The sequence below is a fragment of the Polistes dominula genome, unplaced genomic scaffold, assembly GCF_049000335.1.
Source record: "Polistes dominula isolate Pdom_NZ unplaced genomic scaffold, Pdom_raw_medaka contig_22, whole genome shotgun sequence".
In the NCBI taxonomy this organism is placed as follows: domain Eukaryota; kingdom Metazoa; phylum Arthropoda; class Insecta; order Hymenoptera; family Vespidae; genus Polistes; species Polistes dominula.
In genome coordinates, this window is record NW_028300966.1 from 1,483,790 (window position 1) to 1,503,055 (window position 19,266).

The 19,266-nt window shown below is 31.8% G+C and overlaps 1 protein-coding gene across 4 annotated transcripts in view; it reads right to left on the reverse strand.

The window, feature by feature from the left end:
- Sema2a (Semaphorin 2a) overlaps window positions 1-19,266 on the reverse strand; it is a 221,444-nt gene that overhangs the window by 34,326 nt on the left and 167,852 nt on the right. For all 4 annotated transcript variants that reach the window (XM_089173148.1, XM_015326691.2, XM_089173151.1 and 1 more), the window contains 2 exons: window positions 11,312-11,399; window positions 3,498-3,549 (listed from right to left, as the gene is read on the reverse strand). In XM_089173148.1, the coding sequence (XP_089029274.1) occupies window positions 3,498-3,549; window positions 11,312-11,399 (140 nt within the window). The remainder of the gene's footprint in view (window positions 1-3,497; window positions 3,550-11,311; window positions 11,400-19,266) is intronic.

Sequence of the window (19,266 nt, forward strand, 5' to 3'; positions counted from 1 at the left end):
CCTTTTACGCCCACTTTCTTTTCCCATCCTTCAAATAATTCCATCGTTTCCATTCCTAATTCTAATTCGTTTCTGTCACAATTGTCGCATCTGTCGAACCGAAAAACTAAATGAGAACGATAAAAGGGAGGGGTGGTTTTACGAATTGGAAAAAAGAGAAGAAAAAAAGGGGGAGAGGGTGGGGGTTGTACAACAAAGTACTCAGTTTGTATAGTTTCTGCTTTTGGTTTACAGTTTCATGACAGGTGGTAGTGGTGATGATTGTAGTTGGTGTTGGTGGAAAGGTTCTAAGAACGATCGAATTTTCCAATGATTCTAAACCCTTCCCCCCACCCTTCCTATCTTTCGTTTTTTAGTTTCCCCTCGACCATCGTGGAACATCGTTTCGCCATTCTTTTATCGACCTATTCGAGACTATTGTGAGAGAGAAAGAGAGAGAGTAAAAAGTTTGCCCTCTATGGTACACTGTGCTTGCCGACGCTTTGAAATTGTACCCATGGGACTCATAGACGACATCTTTACACAATATTTCTCTCTCTTTCTCTTTCTTTCTTTTTCTCTCACTTTCGCTAACTCTCACCCCTCACGTTACCTTTTTCTTTCTTCTTTATTTTATTTCATTTTTTTTTGAGGGAGTAGGAAAAAGAGAGAGAGAGAGAGAGAGAGAGAGAGAGATACGACGTTTACTTTAAATACAAGAAGCAAGTTTTCTATTCGATCTAATCTGCTTTCCAATTCAATGAGGTCGATTTAGAAAGCTCTTCCCTAGAATTACGTTAGAATCGATCTATCGCAAAACGTGTTGTACGAAACTTAACGACTATCGTGAATTACACTTTTATTTAACTCATCCCCTTCCTCCTCCTCCTCCTTTTATTGTGAGACTCACTTTTATCGATCACGACTTTTCGTTAACCGAAGAGATTAGAAGAAGCTTGTGGAGGTGTGGTTGAGTTGAATTCTGTCTTTTTTTGTTTTTTGTTTAAGTTAAACGAAAATCGTGTGGGTTGGTTTTCGAGACTGGATGCAACTTCGTTACAGAAAGAAAAGAGAAAGAGAATAGAATTAGAAAAAGGGTGGGAGGGAGGTTGGGATAACCTTTTCGAAGAGAGAACAACGTGCCGAAAAGATACAAAAAGAAATAAAAAAAAAAAAAAAATAAATAAATAAAAGATAAAAAGGCAAACGTGAGCTTAAGGGCACCGATCGGATTTCGGTTCTTTTCGCGAAGCCACTGGTCTGTTGGGTGTTAGAAACAAAAGAGAAAGAGAGAGAGAGAGAAAGAAAGAAATAGAATGAGAGATAAAGTGAGAAAGGGTAAAACCCGGTTTGGACTACTACCTCCAACCCCCTCCTCTCTGTGAGAGAGGGTTAAAAAGCAATTTTCCGTTTCTACTCGATTCGAAGAGCATTGGTGGTAGGGCAGGGGTAGGGTTAGGGCAGGATTGTGCTACCTCTTTTCCATCCCTTCTTTTCTCTTTCGATTTACACACACACACACACATACAGGTTTATATATATAGTTGTCGACCTTGGGCCGAAGCAATTTCGATCGGATCTTCACGATCGAATGGGTTCGACGAAACGTGTCGGCACGTTTTCGAAAGGCTCGCAAGTAGGTGGAGAAAAAAGGGTACAAAAGGGCCGTTTGTATATTTGTGAAAAAAAAATCCCTGTGAGATACGAGTGAAACGTTCAGGTTACTTTTTTACGTTGTTTGTTTTTTTGTTTCTATACGGATTACAAAATGAGAGAGTGTGTGTGCGTGTGTGTGTGTGAGAGAAAAGAAGCTTTTCAAGTACTGTAATTTTGATTGCTTTGATCGAATGTGCTTTGAGTTTAAACGAATTACGATTTGTTTTTAGTTTTTTTATGTGTGAAAATGTTGGGGTTAGAAATTAACACTGATATAAGATGAATAATTATTACAATTGTTTGTTCTTTTATATGTATGTGTGTATGTATCATTTTGGGGATTGAAAACTTTTGATATTTTGTTGGATATTTGTGGTGTTTAGAAATATATCATACAAAGTACAATTATATTAAATTACATTATATATTTAATTATTATTTTATTTGATTATAAAATAATTATTGCTTATTATTTTCTTAATGTGTGTTATTAAATTATATTATATTATATATTTGAATGTTAATTTATTATACAATAATTATTACATGTTGCATATATTATAATGACGGTTATATCAAAATGCAATTAGAAGTAAAACAATTTTTGTGCTTGCAGTAAAATGTTAATAAAATACAAATTATCGATATTAAAAAATTATTAAAAAATACGTACGTCTTTTTATATTGCAAATAAAATTACAAAATTGTCTTACGTAAGTGTTATATTTGAAAAAAAAAACAAATAAATAAATACAAATCGATTGAATTGCATTTTGTTTGCATCAACTTAGATACGTTGAACCAATCGAAGTATAAAAAAAAAAAAATAAATAAATAGAATAAAAGAGGAGGTGAAAAAAGAGAATGTCTCAAAGCTAGAGGTTGAGTACGAACGTTGAAAAAAAAATGGGGATTGGCTTCTTCTTCCATAAAGAGAGACAGAAAGAGACAGAAAGAGAGAGAGTATTCGTTCGCGTAGAAAAGCGTCAGCTGTCCGAATGACGCAGAAACATCGGCTCGCCTCTATGCATGATTGACAGTTTTATGGGGACGTACCAACGCAGTTTTGCGATTTACGATCTAGACTGGTTTTATCGTCGGCCGAGTAAAACCATACTCTTCTCGAGAGAGTGAGAGAGAGACAGAGAGAGATAGAAAGAACAACGTTTGATACTAATGACGTTTTCGTACAAGTGTACAAATGGAAAACGATTTATGATCGAGTATCTATCTCACTTATACTTTTTATTTTTTTTTTTTATTTTTTATATTGTTTAACAAAATTTAAAAAAATGTTAATAGAATTAAAAGACAATGTTGTTCAATGTTTCATAATAAAAATAATTATTTAATTTAACATTAAATAAATATATTATAAAATAGCTGAGAGTTATGTTGGGAATATAAATGATTTTTATAATATATGTTATATATATATATATATATATATGTATCTAAACTGGAATGAAAAAAGCATGCAAACTCGAAACGTACGATTTTTCGTTCCATGCCAAATATTTGTCCTCCTCTGTGTATACGAGTTACTGCAGGAAATATAAGTACAGTCATCCGCAATATAGCCAATTGTTTGCGCCGGATCAACGCGGTTCTACATTTGTATACTTTCTCGTTGACCAATGTAATAAATCAAAAAAAAAAAAGTTCCTATACCGGTGAAAGTAACGTTAGTATAAAACTAAATACAGTAATATACATATATACAAAAATGTATAGGAATATTTTTCATTTATTTGTTGTCAGTAATAATACATAATGTAAGTTTGATCTTAGGACTTTAAAAACAAAAACAAAAAATACCCTGTATATATAATTAAAAATATATATGAAATGTTTAAACTCACCTCACAATTCGAATGGCTGATGTTACTTAAATTCAATCTGAAGATTTTGTCCCTGCAATAAAAAAGAAACGTGTTACACGTATAATATCTAGTAATATTACTAAAATAAATATATATATATATACGTATGTAAGGAAATAAAATAGAGGGGTGTGATAGTTGTGGGTAAGTAGGTGAAAATGTGAAAATTTCTAAGAAAGACTAGGATCCTAGGACTCAACAATTTTCATTCAACTCGTCTAGAAAACGCATTACTCTTCGTACACCGTTTACTTATGGTCGCGTGGTAGCACATTGTGGCACTTTGCTAGGCAAGACGTTTCACGTCGGCAAATGCTCGCGAACCACCATGGAATTTCTATGAGAACGCGAAACTTAAATAAAGGAAAAAAAGTAAAGTAAAGTAAAGTAAAGTAAGAAAAAGAATAAGAATAAGAATAAGAAGTAAGAACGATGACGTAGAATAGAAAACACAAGGTGAAAAGTAGAAAATAGATGAATAAAAAACGTAGATGATTCATGAAAGAAATGAATGAGAGAAGAAGAATGCTACCCTTTTTTTCAAGGTTGTAAGATTTTTTTTTTAGAGAAATTCCCCACTCCACTTTTCTAGTTTCTAGGAAGCCTCGTGATGATCGTTTTCCTTTAGAACGAAAGATCCTAGCTGAAACGTCAATTGTTCCTCCCTTTTTCCGGTGACCGACATTATTAGGATATCTTCGTTGAAATCACGAACGTTCGCGTTCACCTTGTTTGAAATCTATCGTCGGATGAGAGAAAGAAAAAGATAGAAATAGTGAAATGACATGGGGGAGGATAGGAGACTGGGGAGAGGGAAACGTTAATGAACACAGCTAGGAAGATTCTTTCCGTTTTCTCGTCTTACGAAGAAGAAAATCTATTTCCATCTGGGAATTCATTGTAAATAGTATATTTCTTCCTTAGTTTTCCTTTCTTTGCAATTTTTTATTTTTTTTTGTCATTTGTGAATCAAATGTTATCATTAAATGTATGAAACGATGAACAATAAAAATTTAAAAAATGTTATTATAATACTATTAGATTAGTAACTATGAAATGTCTGATTACTCGAATTATTTTTATCTCAAAATCAGACATTTCATATTTTATGACCTAATATATAATATAATATAATATATAGTAAATAGTATATAATTACACTAATATTATATAAATACAATAAAATAAATATAATAATTTATAATTAATATTTTTTCTAAATTTTTATATTATGAATATAATAATAAATATTAAATAAATACAATAAAATAAATATAATGTAAAATACTATATATAATAAAAGGTAATATTATATAAATATATAATATAGTAATATTCTATATATATATATGAAGTTATAGTGAGTTATTATTATTATTATATATTCTACGTTTCGAAGAATAGATTTGCTAAAGTTATTGCAGTTTATCTTTGAGAATTAACTCCATTGTTCGAAAACTCGTACCTGACCTATATATATATATATATATATCGATCGCTTATCATCATTTTTACTGCGACCATAAATCCTCCATTCGGTAGGTGATTACTTTTTCGATTTATACGACAAATCGGGACGATAAATAGAAAGAGATAGAAAGAACAAAATAAGATAAAAAAGAATTATTCGAATCTTAGTTATAGATAGTGAAAATTGTAACAAATTGTGAGATAAAGGAGGAAACGAGAAGAACGAATGAGAAAAAGAGAACACCGATAGAAAATGAAAAAAAAAAAAAAACATTAAAATAATATAAAACAATATTCACATTTATAAGACTTTTCAATCTTTTGTTTCGTTTTCTCAATGCAGTAAACCGTAAAAGTGTAAAAGAAAATGTCAAGGCAAACGGAAAGAATAAAAAAAAAAAAAAAAAAAAAAACAAATCCTGTTGGGCAAAATCCTAGGAGGACGAGAAAACGATTCGATGATTCGAACTTTTACTTGGTGCAAAACTTGGATAAGGGGGTTCGATAAGAAAACAGGTAAGGGTGACGAACCTTACGAACCTTAAAAAAGAAAAAAACGAAGGACTAAGGGTTGAAGAAAATCTTTTTTCTCTCTCTCTCTATTTTTTTTTCTTTTAGGTCTTTTACGTGTTGGCTCGCGATCCCTTTTTGCTGGAAGAAATTCGTGGAGTGGGTTGTTTCTGAGAGAGTGCGATTTAAGCAGAAGAAATCTTGTCCCAAAATGAAACTCGTGTTGTTCTCGTCAATGTGTTCAATGTGTTCAATGTGTTCGATTCCCATTTTTTTTTTTTCAAAACAACTCACGTTTGCAAATGATTAGATAATTTTATCCTTTTATTTAACACTAAAACTACTAACCCAAAACTAATCAAAATGACTAGTCTTTAAAAAGGAATATAATTAGTATTAGTAGAATATTTTGATATTAATTGACTTATTATTATTTTGCAAAAGGAACTCCATGTTTTGAGATCTTCAAAACAATATAATAACAATTATAATATGTTAATAACAATAAGTACAATAATGAAGAATATTTGGTATCAAGAATATCAAGATTGTCAAACCAATTAAAATGACTGGTGTGGTAATTCTAGTGTTAATCTTCCTTAAGGGATGAGTACCCCTGATCCTCATCCCCATCACAATTTTAATAAGAAGAAAATAACAGATAGTATTATCCATTTATTCATTATGTTTTTTATTTCTATTTTGTTTTCTCATTCTCTTTGATTTTTTAATTTACTCCTTTATCTTTCGTTTGTCTCTCTTTATATCTTTCTATCTCTTTTTTTTTTTTTTATTATGTTCACTATGAACCAAGTTTCTTTAGACGTAAATGGGTTTCGTATATCGTACATATATACATACATGAAGTTTTGTTAAGAGAAAATTTTATGTTACCGCGTAAAGATAAAGGTTCTAACGATGTTTCGGGACTTGAAAGCGTGTGAAAAAGAGATAGAAAATAAAAAAAAATAAAAAAATAAAAAAGGGAGAAAATTAAAGAGAAAGAGAGATGACAATGTTCCATCTCGTATTTTAATCGAAAGATGTAAAACAGCGAAGCGTTCTACGTTAAAGTCGATTTCTTCTCTTTTCTTCCTCTTCTTCTTCTTCTTCTTCTTCTTCTTCTTGGTCCTTTTCTTATTCCTTTTTCTTTCTTATCTTCTTTGTCCGTTGTGTCGTAGTCGTCTTTCTTGAAACTTTGTTTTATTGCATGGAAATAACGCCTTGTAACGATATTATTTCAACGACGACTACGACGACGACGACGACATCGGAACGTCGTTGCATCCTCTTCGCATTTTCCCGTTCGAATATGCAAAACGACTCTTCACATCGTAATAACGATCCTCTCTCTCTCTCTCTCTCTCTCTCTCTCTCTCTTTCCCTCTCTCTCTTACTCTCTTTCGTTTTCTTATTTTTTTTCTTTTTTTTTGTTTTGTTACTTTTCGCTTGGTTATACTAAAATTCACATTACGAGTTTGATGAGAAATTTTCTTTGCTCGTTCGGGTTCAAAGATAGAAGAGAAGTGAAAGAAAATGCATTAACGCCAATAACGCCAAAAAAAAAAAAGAAAAGGGATTTTTTCTATGGATAAAAATGCACTCTATTTCACTCCCCACCCCACCTCCCTCATCCTCCTCTCTTCCCTTTAAAATTTTATTTTTTTTTTCGTTTTTATATCCCTATTATCGAAGAACCAACATCTCGTGGTTACAATTTTCAGGTTTTTTAACATCGATCGAATTATAAATTAGTTTGGCTCGAATACTCCCTTTCGTTTTTTTTTTACTCTCTCTCTCTCTCTCTCTCTCTCTCTCTTTTTCTTTTTCTAACAATAAAGGATGAAACGAGTAAGAGAACTTTGCGGTGGTGAAATTGGAAAACGAATAGCCGGAACGTTTACATGGAAGTTTATGAGCCATCGTTTGTAAACGATCGTATAAAATAAGAGTAAAAAAATAAAAAGATAAAGATAGCAAAAGGATAGAAATAGAAAAAGGAAAGAAAAACCATGTTAAAACCCCTATCTAAAAAAAAAAAAAAAAAAAAAATACAAATTTCGTTCGATAAACATTCGTATATTGCAATCGTTTGATTATTCGATGGGTGGTGGAACAAAATTGACTGGAAAAATAATATTGTTGCTTGTTTTTTTATACTAATTTTTTTTTCTTAAATACACCCTTTACCCTACCTTCTACACCCTTTCTTTTTATTACCTTGTTATTTCATATACTAATTTTTCTTTAAATTTTATTTTTTTAAATACCCTCATTTTCCTATTATCTACAACCTTTCTTTCTTCCCTCTTCTCACTTCCACGTTCCTATACTAATTTCTTTTAAATACCCTCCCCTTTACCCTATCTTCTACCCTCTCTGTTTTTCTCTTCTTCATTTTCACCTTCGTTCGGTACTTTTCAGTTCTCTTGTTCTTCGTACTTGTCCCGATGTTTGTCATCTCTTTTTAGTCTGAGAACAGAATATCGGTGCGCATCGAACAACGTCACGATGCCTGACCTGATAATTGGAAGCGTTCAATTAGCGTACCTTAATTGCAGAACGTACCGCAGCAAGCAACGTAGTAGTCGTCGATTCTCAAACTACAATTAATGGGTATCACCTTTCTAATTAACGAGGAACGATGCTCGCACGGGTATCGATTTGTGCAATACGATAGATGAGCACGTGAGTTGGAGATAGATGAACTGAGAGATAGATAGAGAGAGAGAGAGAGAGAGAAGAGAGAGAAAAGATAAAGGGAAGCATCGAAAAGAGAAAAGGGTTGAATAGGACATGTATGGGGGGGGGGGTATATTCGTCACCGTGTGACCCCGTACAAATTGTATGACGTTAACCTATCTCATCTGTATGATGAATTCCAACGTAAAATGATTGCCGTTTCAATTATACCTATTGTTTTCATAAAATACGCGTATATATATAAATTTTGATTAAATTCAATAGGAATAATTGGAATGAATATTATGAATTGTTTAGAAATCTAATGGGATTGTTTGAATTTTTCATTTTACAATTGTTATGTCACATTAATGACAATAATAATAAAAAAATTTCATTTTCATTGAACGAACAAATGGTTAATCAAAAATAAAAATAAATTAAATGTAATTATTTAATAAAAATTAAATAAAAGAAAAAAATCACAATCAAATAAAAGGAAAGAAAGATAGAAAAAGTAAGTGGGAACTATGACGATGATGATCGTGTGAAATCCATAACAATAATAATAACAAAATTATTTTTATTGAACGAACAAATTGTTAATCCCTTTTTTTCGTATATCAAGGTAAAATAAAATAAACAACGAAAAAAAAAAAAAAAAAAGAATAAAAGGAAAGAAAGATAGAAAAGTTAGTGGGAATATTGAAAAAAGTGCTTTCCTTCATTGGCTCAGAATTCTTATTGGAATTCGATATTCTGTAGTTTGGGTAAGTTGGTAAGTAGATATATATATAGAATAAAATAGGACATGAAAAGATATAATTTGTACTAGTAAGTCACGTGTTGTACTACACTCACTCACGGATGAGATATAGAAAGAGAGAGAGAGAGAGTACGTAGATGACTAAATACAATAGAGAGAGAGAGAGAGAGAGATGACGAGACAAAATACAAGCAGCACGTGGAAGGAAGCCAGAAAAGCAGGAAATGTTAAAATCGAAGTACCCCGCTTTTTCCTATAGAAAATGCAATTTATCGTAACCGCGTTTCACCACCCACTTTTACCTCCAACCTCTCTTCTCCTCTCCTCTCCTCACCTCTCCTCTCACTCGTCTACTCTACTTTTCTTTACCTATTTTCTATCTATCTCTTTTTATACTTTTTTTTCTCGTTGAATCGTCCTACCTTCTCGTTTTATCTCTCTCTCTCTCTCTCTCTCTTTCATACTGTTATCTCGTTAGAAAAACTAAAAGTTCTTTTAAAGACAAAAGCTTTCATCCGTTCGCGTATTTTTTTTTTATTTTATTTTTTTTATTCTCATCGATGTCATTACCATAAGCTTCGGAGGCTCCCCTTTTCGATGTTCTTCATCTTTCTCTTTCGATTTTTTTTTCTCCTTTCTTTCTTTCTTTCTATCTATGTTTATCTTAGTAACTTTCTTTTGATATTTACAGCACGAATTTTTCACATCGCCCGACGAGAAAGTTGCATATTTATTTTATCGTCTTTTTCAAACGACTATATACCGTTCTGGTTTACTATTCAAGAGAGGGATATAACGTTCGAGATGTCTTATCCGATTTGAGGAAAGACGGATTTTTATCCGTCCCTTTCAACGTAACTCGAAGAAAAATGATCAAAATCGTGCAACTTGTATTCAACTTGCATCTCTATCTTTTCTTTCTTTCTTTCTTTCTTTCTTTCTTTCTTTCTTTCTTTCTTTCTGTTGTTTTCTTTATTTTTTTCTACATTTTAAAATATATATAAATTTATTGCAAGTTAATTGATAGTTAAAAATTTGTGAAGCAAATTTTAATTTTAAATTTGAAAAAACAAAAAAATAATAAAACAAATATTGTATTTTATTTTAATTGAATATGCAATAATATTTAATATGCAATAATATAAAAATATGCAATATTATTTATCTCGTATCTTTTTCCTTTTTTTCTTTCTTTTTTTTTTTTTTAACATTTTAAAAAATAAATTAATGGAAATTTACACATTATTTTTTTCCTTTATTTTGTATACTAAACTTATGCAATATTATTTATTTATTTATTTATATAATAAAATATGCAGTTTTGTCAAGATTTTTTAAAAGTTATGTCAAATTGAAACAAGTATTTAGTTCACAAAAAAGAAAATTAGTGCCAAGGGTACATCACCTTTTCCATTTTCTATTTTTAAATATACAAACTACAATTATTATTAATTTTTTCTGCCCTTTACAACATGAATCTTTGACAAATTTAATTTTTATAATCAACTGATTGAGATAATGTGTAATTCATTATGCAAAAATCATTTTATGACTGTACAAACACACACACACCTGTAATAATTCATTTCAATTTCAAATAACTTCAGATTTTTTTCCTTTAACCCTTTTCCTTTCCTACAAATTTTAAATACTGTTAACTGAAGTACATATAATTGAACAAAACCCTTTAGGCATATTCCATGTAATTCTCAGATTCTTTACATTTTTTATTTTGTAACATATATATATATATATAAATATTCAAATAAGTATTAACGCAAGCAAATGTCATTTACAGCCATTGCTTTCACATAGGGGGTGCTGTGTATATACGTTTTGATAAGGGGATGAAAATAAAAAAAAAAAAACCACACACAGAGTTGGTTTTGCATGTGAAGGGATTAATTCCGAAAGGAAACTACAAAACGTTTTGGTTTGGAAACGATTAAATGAAATGAACTAACTGATTGACGCTAAATGATCAAAGTAATATTTGGAAAGCTTTTAGTGTGTTGGTAAATACGCTTGTTGCATTTGTACATGTGTGTACGTGAGTGTGTGTACATCGAGAGTATAATCAATCCTAGATAAATCGATTTTGACCAAACGTATAATACCGTTTAAGATAATTTGACGTTTTAATGTCATTAATTAGATATTTCTCGATATTAAATATCTTTAATTGTAATTTTTTTGTATTTTTATAATAAAAATAATCCAACAAAGAATTACGATAGATATATATTTAAACGAATGAATATTGAACATGTCAATTGTTTCATTTCACTAAATTGCATGAAATATTTTGACAGAGTTCAAAAATAAATTACATGGTTTAAAAAAAAAAAATCAAAGTTTTACTTACATCGCACCGACGTAAAGGGCATCCCTTTTGCTATCAAGGTAGAGTGTCCTGTAGTAGAGCATACCGCAGCTAAATTCCCGTACGTGTTCTGAAAGCAAAGAAGAAGAATAAAAAACCATGTGAACGAGTTGAAAAATAAATAAAATGATTAAATTCGGTGGAAGGATCCACCGCGACCATAGTGAAAATTCATTTTCTCGAATATTCGTTCGTACGAGGAATGAAGAATAAAACTGGACAATGGGGATGGTGGTGGTGGTGGTAGTGGACAAAATCGCTAGATTTTCATTAGGACTTTTACAATAACGTTGGTGTAGAGACGACTCAGCAGTGTGCTCTGTCACGAATGTAAAACTCGTTACGAAAGTTGACTTTTGAGCTGACCGAAACGCAAAAGCACACATTGTCAACTCTCTCGACGTGTATTACTTTTTATTATTTATTTTTTATTTAATACCGATTGGTCTAGAATATTTGGTTATAGTAGAAAAAATATAAAATGACCAATGTTGATTTAACAAAAAAAAAAAGATAAATATTAAAACCATTAATATAACCAACATTTATGTTCATTATATTCGATTACGTGGAATGAAATGAAGAAAGCAACAACCATTAGACATTAGTAGTTTGAATGATCCGTTAGCTTTTCAACCACCATGTCTCTATATATCTATCTATCTATCTATCTATCTTTTTTCCTCTCACACTATTTCCCTCCTTTTCTTTTGAGCTTTTTCTCAAAGCCGACACTGATCTGCTTAACATATGAAAGAACGCCGCCCCTTTCTAAATACACTCATTCCACTCTAGACTAACAGAGCGCGAACAATACTATATTTTATACGGTATCAGAAGGGGCTGACGTCGAATGAAAGGGGTTGTTCTCCCATAGCTTGAAAGTAGAGAGAAGGAGAGAAACAGAGAGAAAGATAGTTCATCTATCTCTCTTACATTTCTACATTTCCCTATCTATCCGTCTTTCTCGTACACGTTGCTCGTTGCAACTATTGTCCCATCCTTCAACTTTTCTTCTATCTCTTTCTATCTTTAGCAAACGCACGAATCGCAAAAAGCCGATCTCGCGCTTTATCTACCTTCGAAAGGGTGCTACTGCTGCTGCTGCTGCTGCCTGCTTGCCTTCCATTGCATCGTCCCTTTTCCCTTTAATATCGGACTTATTCAAAACGACGTGCTGTTACGGCTCGTTAGATAGGCCCACCCGATATGGTGAAAGTGTTTTCCATGGGTATAACGAAGATTTATATATGTATGGGTATTTTTCTTTTTACGATCATTTTTTCTTATTAAAGATATTTCATTTCATTTTGATTAAGATAGATTAAACAGTGTACTTTATTAACATTTTAATATCGATCTTGATTTAATTAAATATACAAATTTCAATTAATTTGATTAAAGGAGCGTTGAAATTAAAGAAAAATAAAAAAAAATGTGGTAGCGTAATAAAATAATAATTTTTTTCCCTATTTTTTAATTAAACATATTTTATATTCACGTTAGATCGTATTACATTCACAAGAGAGGGAGAGAGAGAGAGAGACACAAGGTTCATGTCAAATATATTCATATGAATTAAATCCAAACATGAATGTGAACATTCGTTGAAAATATATTTAATAGAAGAAAAAAAAAGATAGAAAGCAAAAGAGAGAGAGAGAGAAAAAAACAAGACGCAAGATTTTGAAGTGAATAGTAAAGAGTCGAAATCTGGGTCAGTCAAATATCATCCAACACACACGAAAAACTCGAGATTTCTGTAACAAAATAAATGTCGAGAAGAAAATAAAACGAAATAAAATCAAATCAAATCAAATCCAATGAAATAAAATAAAATAAAATACAAAAGAAAACCTAAACAAAATAAATAAAAAAAAAGAAAATGTTGGTAGAGAGAGAGAGAGAGAGAGAGAGAGAGAGAGAGAGAGAGAGAGAGAGAGAGAGTGAAATAACGTTTTATTTTTTGTTTTCCATCGGACAATACATTCAGAATTTGTTTTTCCATGAGGCGCACGAATATGCGATATTTGTCGCAATCGAGAGTACTCGCTTGAACGATGTGTTTTCTATTCGAAAATCGTTAACAGGTATTCACGTAAAAGGGAACAAAGTCACGCATGAGTGCACCTGAATATAATAATACGAGTCACGTGAGTCAAATGGTGTCGTCAATCGTTGTCATGCGTGTATGCATGTATATATACACATTACGATGCTCTAAAAACGAACGAATGAACGAACCAAATGAACGAATGAACAAACCAAGAGAACCAACTCTACAAATACTCTATATATATATACGTACACAATGGGCATTACGTTCAGTCAGTGTGGCCAACGAATCGGTGTAATAACGATCATTTAGTAACGCCGTATCGGAAACATGAGAGGTACATCTACCTGGTGTGCTCTAATTACTTTTCATTTTAATTATCCCTCTTCTGAATTCGTTCAATAAGTTCGATCTCTTCTTACTACCTGTATTTGTATCATATATACCATACTTGAAGAAAAAAAAAGAAAGAACTAGATTTTTTTGTATCAATCCAAAATGAATGATAGTACAGGAGAATGAAAAAAGAAGAAGTTTACGTAGTACTTTTTTTTTTTTAATGATCTTGTTTACTACGATTTTGATCGTGAGAAAATTTCTCCACTCAAAATCTCGATTATTGATTGAAAGTAACAAACGAGAGATTTTTTTTTTTTTATCCAATTATTTTCTTCTTTTTTGTTTTTTGTTTGCACTTTTTTTCTTCATTGCATTATTGACATCGTTTCCATAACCGCATTTCGATCAAATCGTATTTGTAAAAGATAAACCACATTGTTATTCAATTTTTTTTACTTTTATTTATTTACTTGTTTAAGATTTTACTAAATAATAGAAAACATAATCAAATAAAATAGAATGTAATTTGGTATCATCAAATAATATTAGAAAATGATAGAAATGTAATTCGCATATATGAAATTCATTCATTCGATTTAAAGGAAAACGAATAAATAAATGAACAGAAAGAAAAATTATTTATAGTCAACAAGAGAGTTTAAAGAACGTAAAATAAAAAGAATCAAGTGGAAGACGAAATAAAAATAAAAAAAGAACCAGATTATGAGAGATAAAACAATGGGAGGTCGAATTAAATTCAAATTTCACGAAGCTTTCAAAAAAAAAAAGAGAATAAAAAAGAGAAGAAATACATATATATATATATATATATATATATATATATATATATATATATATATATTTGAGTGAAATGGTCTATGGAGGCTGAGGGGAAGGGAAAGGGATGGGGGAGTAGATGGAAAGTGGATACAAGGGGCGAATTTTTCAAAACTTATTTTACTCACTCGAACACCTCGATGTGAATATTTTATCTTTTTTTGATTCTCACCCCTCCCCTCCCCCCACCCTCGCAGAGACTGGCCCTATTCGTTGTCTATTAATAAATCGATCTACTATGTATATACTAGAGTGAATACATATACGTACATACACGCACATATCAAACATTCTCACGCATGGGCACATATGGGCCCCCCTCCCCCCCCACGTGTGTGCGTTGAAAGTCAATGGAAACGAGGATTACGAGAAACCGCAGGAGGAATAAAATTTTACTCTCTCGAGAGTATGCGAATCGCACGCGATATACATATATCTGCGGTCTACTAAAATTCGAGTTTACCTTCTCCAAGGGAGAAAGAAAGAGAAGGAAAGAGAGAGAGAGAGAGAGAGAAGAGTCAGCCTCGATCTATTTTAAATGAACCTCACCGAAGATTATATTCGAACGATGCTCGTAAAATGGATTTCGATGCTTGGAAAATAGAATATTTATTCAGTATTCAACCATTTGTGTGTGTGTGTAATATATATATATATATATATATATATATATATATATATATATATATATATATATGTGTATGTGACTGAATGACACTTGGCAAATCTTTGAAAAATATTTTTCTTTTTTTTTTTTATATTTATAACTTAACATTAAAAATAACAATAATGTAATTATTTGTCAATTGATAAGAAAAATTCAATTGATATAATAACAAGTACAACACACATATAATATTTGACAATAATAGAAATCAAATTTATTTTTAGAGACAGATTAAAATAATTTTTAGCAAAGTTTTGTTCTTATAATTATTGATAATAATTGTTTGTATTTTATTTTTTGTTTATTTGTTTGTTGTTTGTTTTATTACGATAATAAAATAGAAGAAATTTTAGCATAAGGTAGAGGAATGTGTAACACAACGTGTATCACCGGTTCTGTTTTGCGTGATGCAGTTACGTACGACGACACATCACAGTCCTGATAGACGACCCGTCAAGGGACAAGCACATCGTCTTGGACAGAGTCCTACTTGTAGTCCAGGAGTCCTTACAACGGACGTGTACCATCTATCAAGCGAATAGTTTGACTAATGATCGCGGAATGCACTAGAGAATGTAACTACATTTATGTCCTATATCTAACAACACACACACACACACACACATACATCATATGCATTTATACGAAGTAGTAAATCACGCGTGTTAAATGAAAATTCATAATCGTAAATAATATAAGTAGAAACATTCTAAAAATGTAATAATTAGAATAATTATTTCATAAATATAAAAATCACATTCAATTAATCAATGAGATAAAACTTAAATAAGAGAGAGAGAGAGAACAAATATATAAATAATATAAAAATTATATTATAATTCTATAAATTTGATTTAGAAAAAAATCAAATTAAATAAATTAAAAAATGAACAATTATTATCTTAACAAAAATATATAAAATATTTGAGAACGTTTCTATAATAAGATATCAGAAATGGATCATGGTTAAAACGTGTTGACGATGACGACAAGGACAACCCACTTCGAGCTTACCAAATCCACGATAATCCAGGGTCAACGAAAGACAAGAACATAGAGAGAGTGAGAGAGAGAAAGAGAGAGAGTATATACCTGTATATATCTTTAGAACATGTACAATATATTCTATCCCTTTCGCTCGTATCTCCTTCGTAATACGTGTTTATGTGCATCGCCTTATCGGCAGGAACGATGGATGCGATCGATCCGATTAAATCTCTCTCTCTCTCTCTTTCACACACACAAATATACACATATATACATTCACCCAACCCTATTCTCTCTCTTCGTTCAACATAGAAAGCATTGGGAGCTTCTAAAAAACGAGCCGTAGCGAAGCAAAGTCGCAATTGAATAAAGTTACGCTTTATGGTGGTGACTATGGTGGTGGTCCCTCACACGAGTTGTGCTTGCCTGCTTGCTCGCCCTCGCACAATGCCAGATTAGGTGGCCGATCATTTTTTACATTCGCCTGGCGTCGTTCCAAGGCCACCCAATGCCAACGTAACTCACTAAACGTGCATGGAGGAGAGGGTTGGGTTCTGAGCATATGGCTGGCGAAGATTACGAGGGGAAGGGAGGAGGGGTACAAACCATGGCCGTGTCCAATTTTCCAACGTTATTATTATTTTAATCCCACGAGTCGACCAAAGGTAAGCTAACGCCCTTTTCTATCTTTTCTCTCTACCTCAGACGATTACCTGCACATATATATATAGATATAGGTACGTTTATAACCTGGCAGGTGGGGTTTTTATTTATTTTTTTGGAGCGAATCTCGGATAATTGTAAAGTTCGAAATGAAAATCATTTCGCGAAAGTATTAAAAGCAAAAAAAAAAAGGGACAAGTTTTAATTGACTTAAATCATTTTGGAAGTTTGAAACATTATAATGAAAGATAAAGAGAGAGAGAGAGAGAGAGAGAGAGAGAGAGAGAGGGAGAGAGAAAAACACATAGTGAGAAAGGTGAGATGGTACAAACATGGTAGACGTTGCACAACCAGAAACGTCAAACTTCGTTGAAATTCATTCCCGTAGGACCGCAAGCGTTAGAAAGTGCTGCATGACAATGGCCAAAGTGAAGTTAGAAAAGGAAAAAGGGCTGCCGGGAATATCAGGACTCTCGAGGGATACTGATTCGCTATCACTTTTCGACCAAGATACGATGATCGCGTGGGACAGGACCAGCTGACGAGTTTCTAGGACCCTTTTATCTCATTTGATGCGTGTTTCCTCTTCTATTTTATCTTTCTCTTTCTCATTCTCATTCTCTGATGCAGACTTTCCCAGGAGAACTAAAACGAGACTGGTCACGTATCTTTTACCGATCCTCTTCTACTTTCAAGAGAAGAATCATTTCTACATTTCTATTAAGAAGTACGTGCTTTCAATTTATTTCTAAGTTGTTTATCCAAGTTTTACAATTTAATTAAAACATAATAATATATTATAATTCGTGTCGTTAGAAAAATAATAACGTTAAATGAATATAATAATAATAATAATTATTATTATTATTATTAATTAAGCATTTGAGTGATGAATACTTTTACCTAAAATGTTTTCTAGGAACAGAATAATTTATACTTAAACCAATATAATATAACTTTATTATAATTTAATTATATTAATATAATTAATAATATATTTATATTAATCAAATAATAAATTATATTTATTAATTAAAGTTTTTTTTCTTAAATATAATTTAATTAATATAAATATTAACGAACACGTATATGTTTTGAACGATAAGGTTAGTAATTTTTACCAAACGCATATATGCGTCTATAGTCGCAAATACTAAATTCCACCAGTGTTCACGTCCCCGAATTATAATAAATAATAAAAAAAAAAGATATAAGTTATTAAATCGTTAGAAATTCTTCTTTATTCTTATTTGCACGAACGTGGTAAATTTGTATATCAAATCGTGCGGAAATAAAATGTTAGAGAGTACCGATATTGAAAAAGTATGTAAATAAAGTTTTCACGAAAAGGGGAAAGAAAGAGAGAGAGAGAGAGAGAAAAAAAGGGACAAAGTTTTCCATTCGAATGGAAACTGCGCATGCATATTAGACGAACAAAACAATTTTCTATCACAAAGTAGTATTACAACTACGATCGTTGTATGAAAAAATTGCTATCATTATCTAACTCACGTGATTTCTTTGACAACTTTATATGTTATCAAAAAATAATTAAATTAATTATTAATAAACACAATAACATTATTATGAATCTGTAAGTAAATTTAACAACAACAACAAAAATAATGAAAGAAAATAGAACAAACATTAATACAGAGAAACGAAACAAACACTGTTACGAGCAAATACCGAAAAAGAAAACGTTAAAGAAGGAACAAGTAGAAAGCAAATGAAATAAATAAATAAATACAAGAAAAGTAAAGTGATAGAAAGTGAAACGTATGTTTTGCAATATGGTTGCGAGACAGGGGGATAAGAAAAAAAAAAAAAGAGAGAGAGAAAACGAAGTTAGGTAGAAGAAGTAACACAGAAAGAAAGAAAGCAGAAACAGGATGGTGGTGGTGATGGTGGTACGATGGTGAAAGTGAGAAAATAGTGGTGTGGAATTTAAGGGAAAAACTGCGAAGAGTAGAAAGAGGTAAAGAAACGTGGACAAAGAGAAACGAGGAAACAATACGAACAAACACGGTGTGCGTGAAAAAGGTAGGACCAAAAGAGAAAGAGAGAGGGAGAGGGAGAGGGAGAGGGAGAAAGTGAAACGCGTGACCAACCACGTCAGAGGGGGGTTGGTAAAGAAATGGTGGGATGGTAAAGAGGGAGCAGAGATGAAATGGGCCAGAGAGCGTGGCTGGTGGCGCGGCGTACCGCCACGTCACTCCTTTCTCATTAATCAACCCCCTTAAACCACCCCTGTCTGCTGCCCTTTCCATCCCTTTTTCTCTCGCTCTCACTCACTCACTCACTCACTCACTCTAATACTCCTTCTCTATTTATTTACTTATACATCTCTCTCTCCCTCGTATTTTCCACTTTCATCCAGACCGCGAA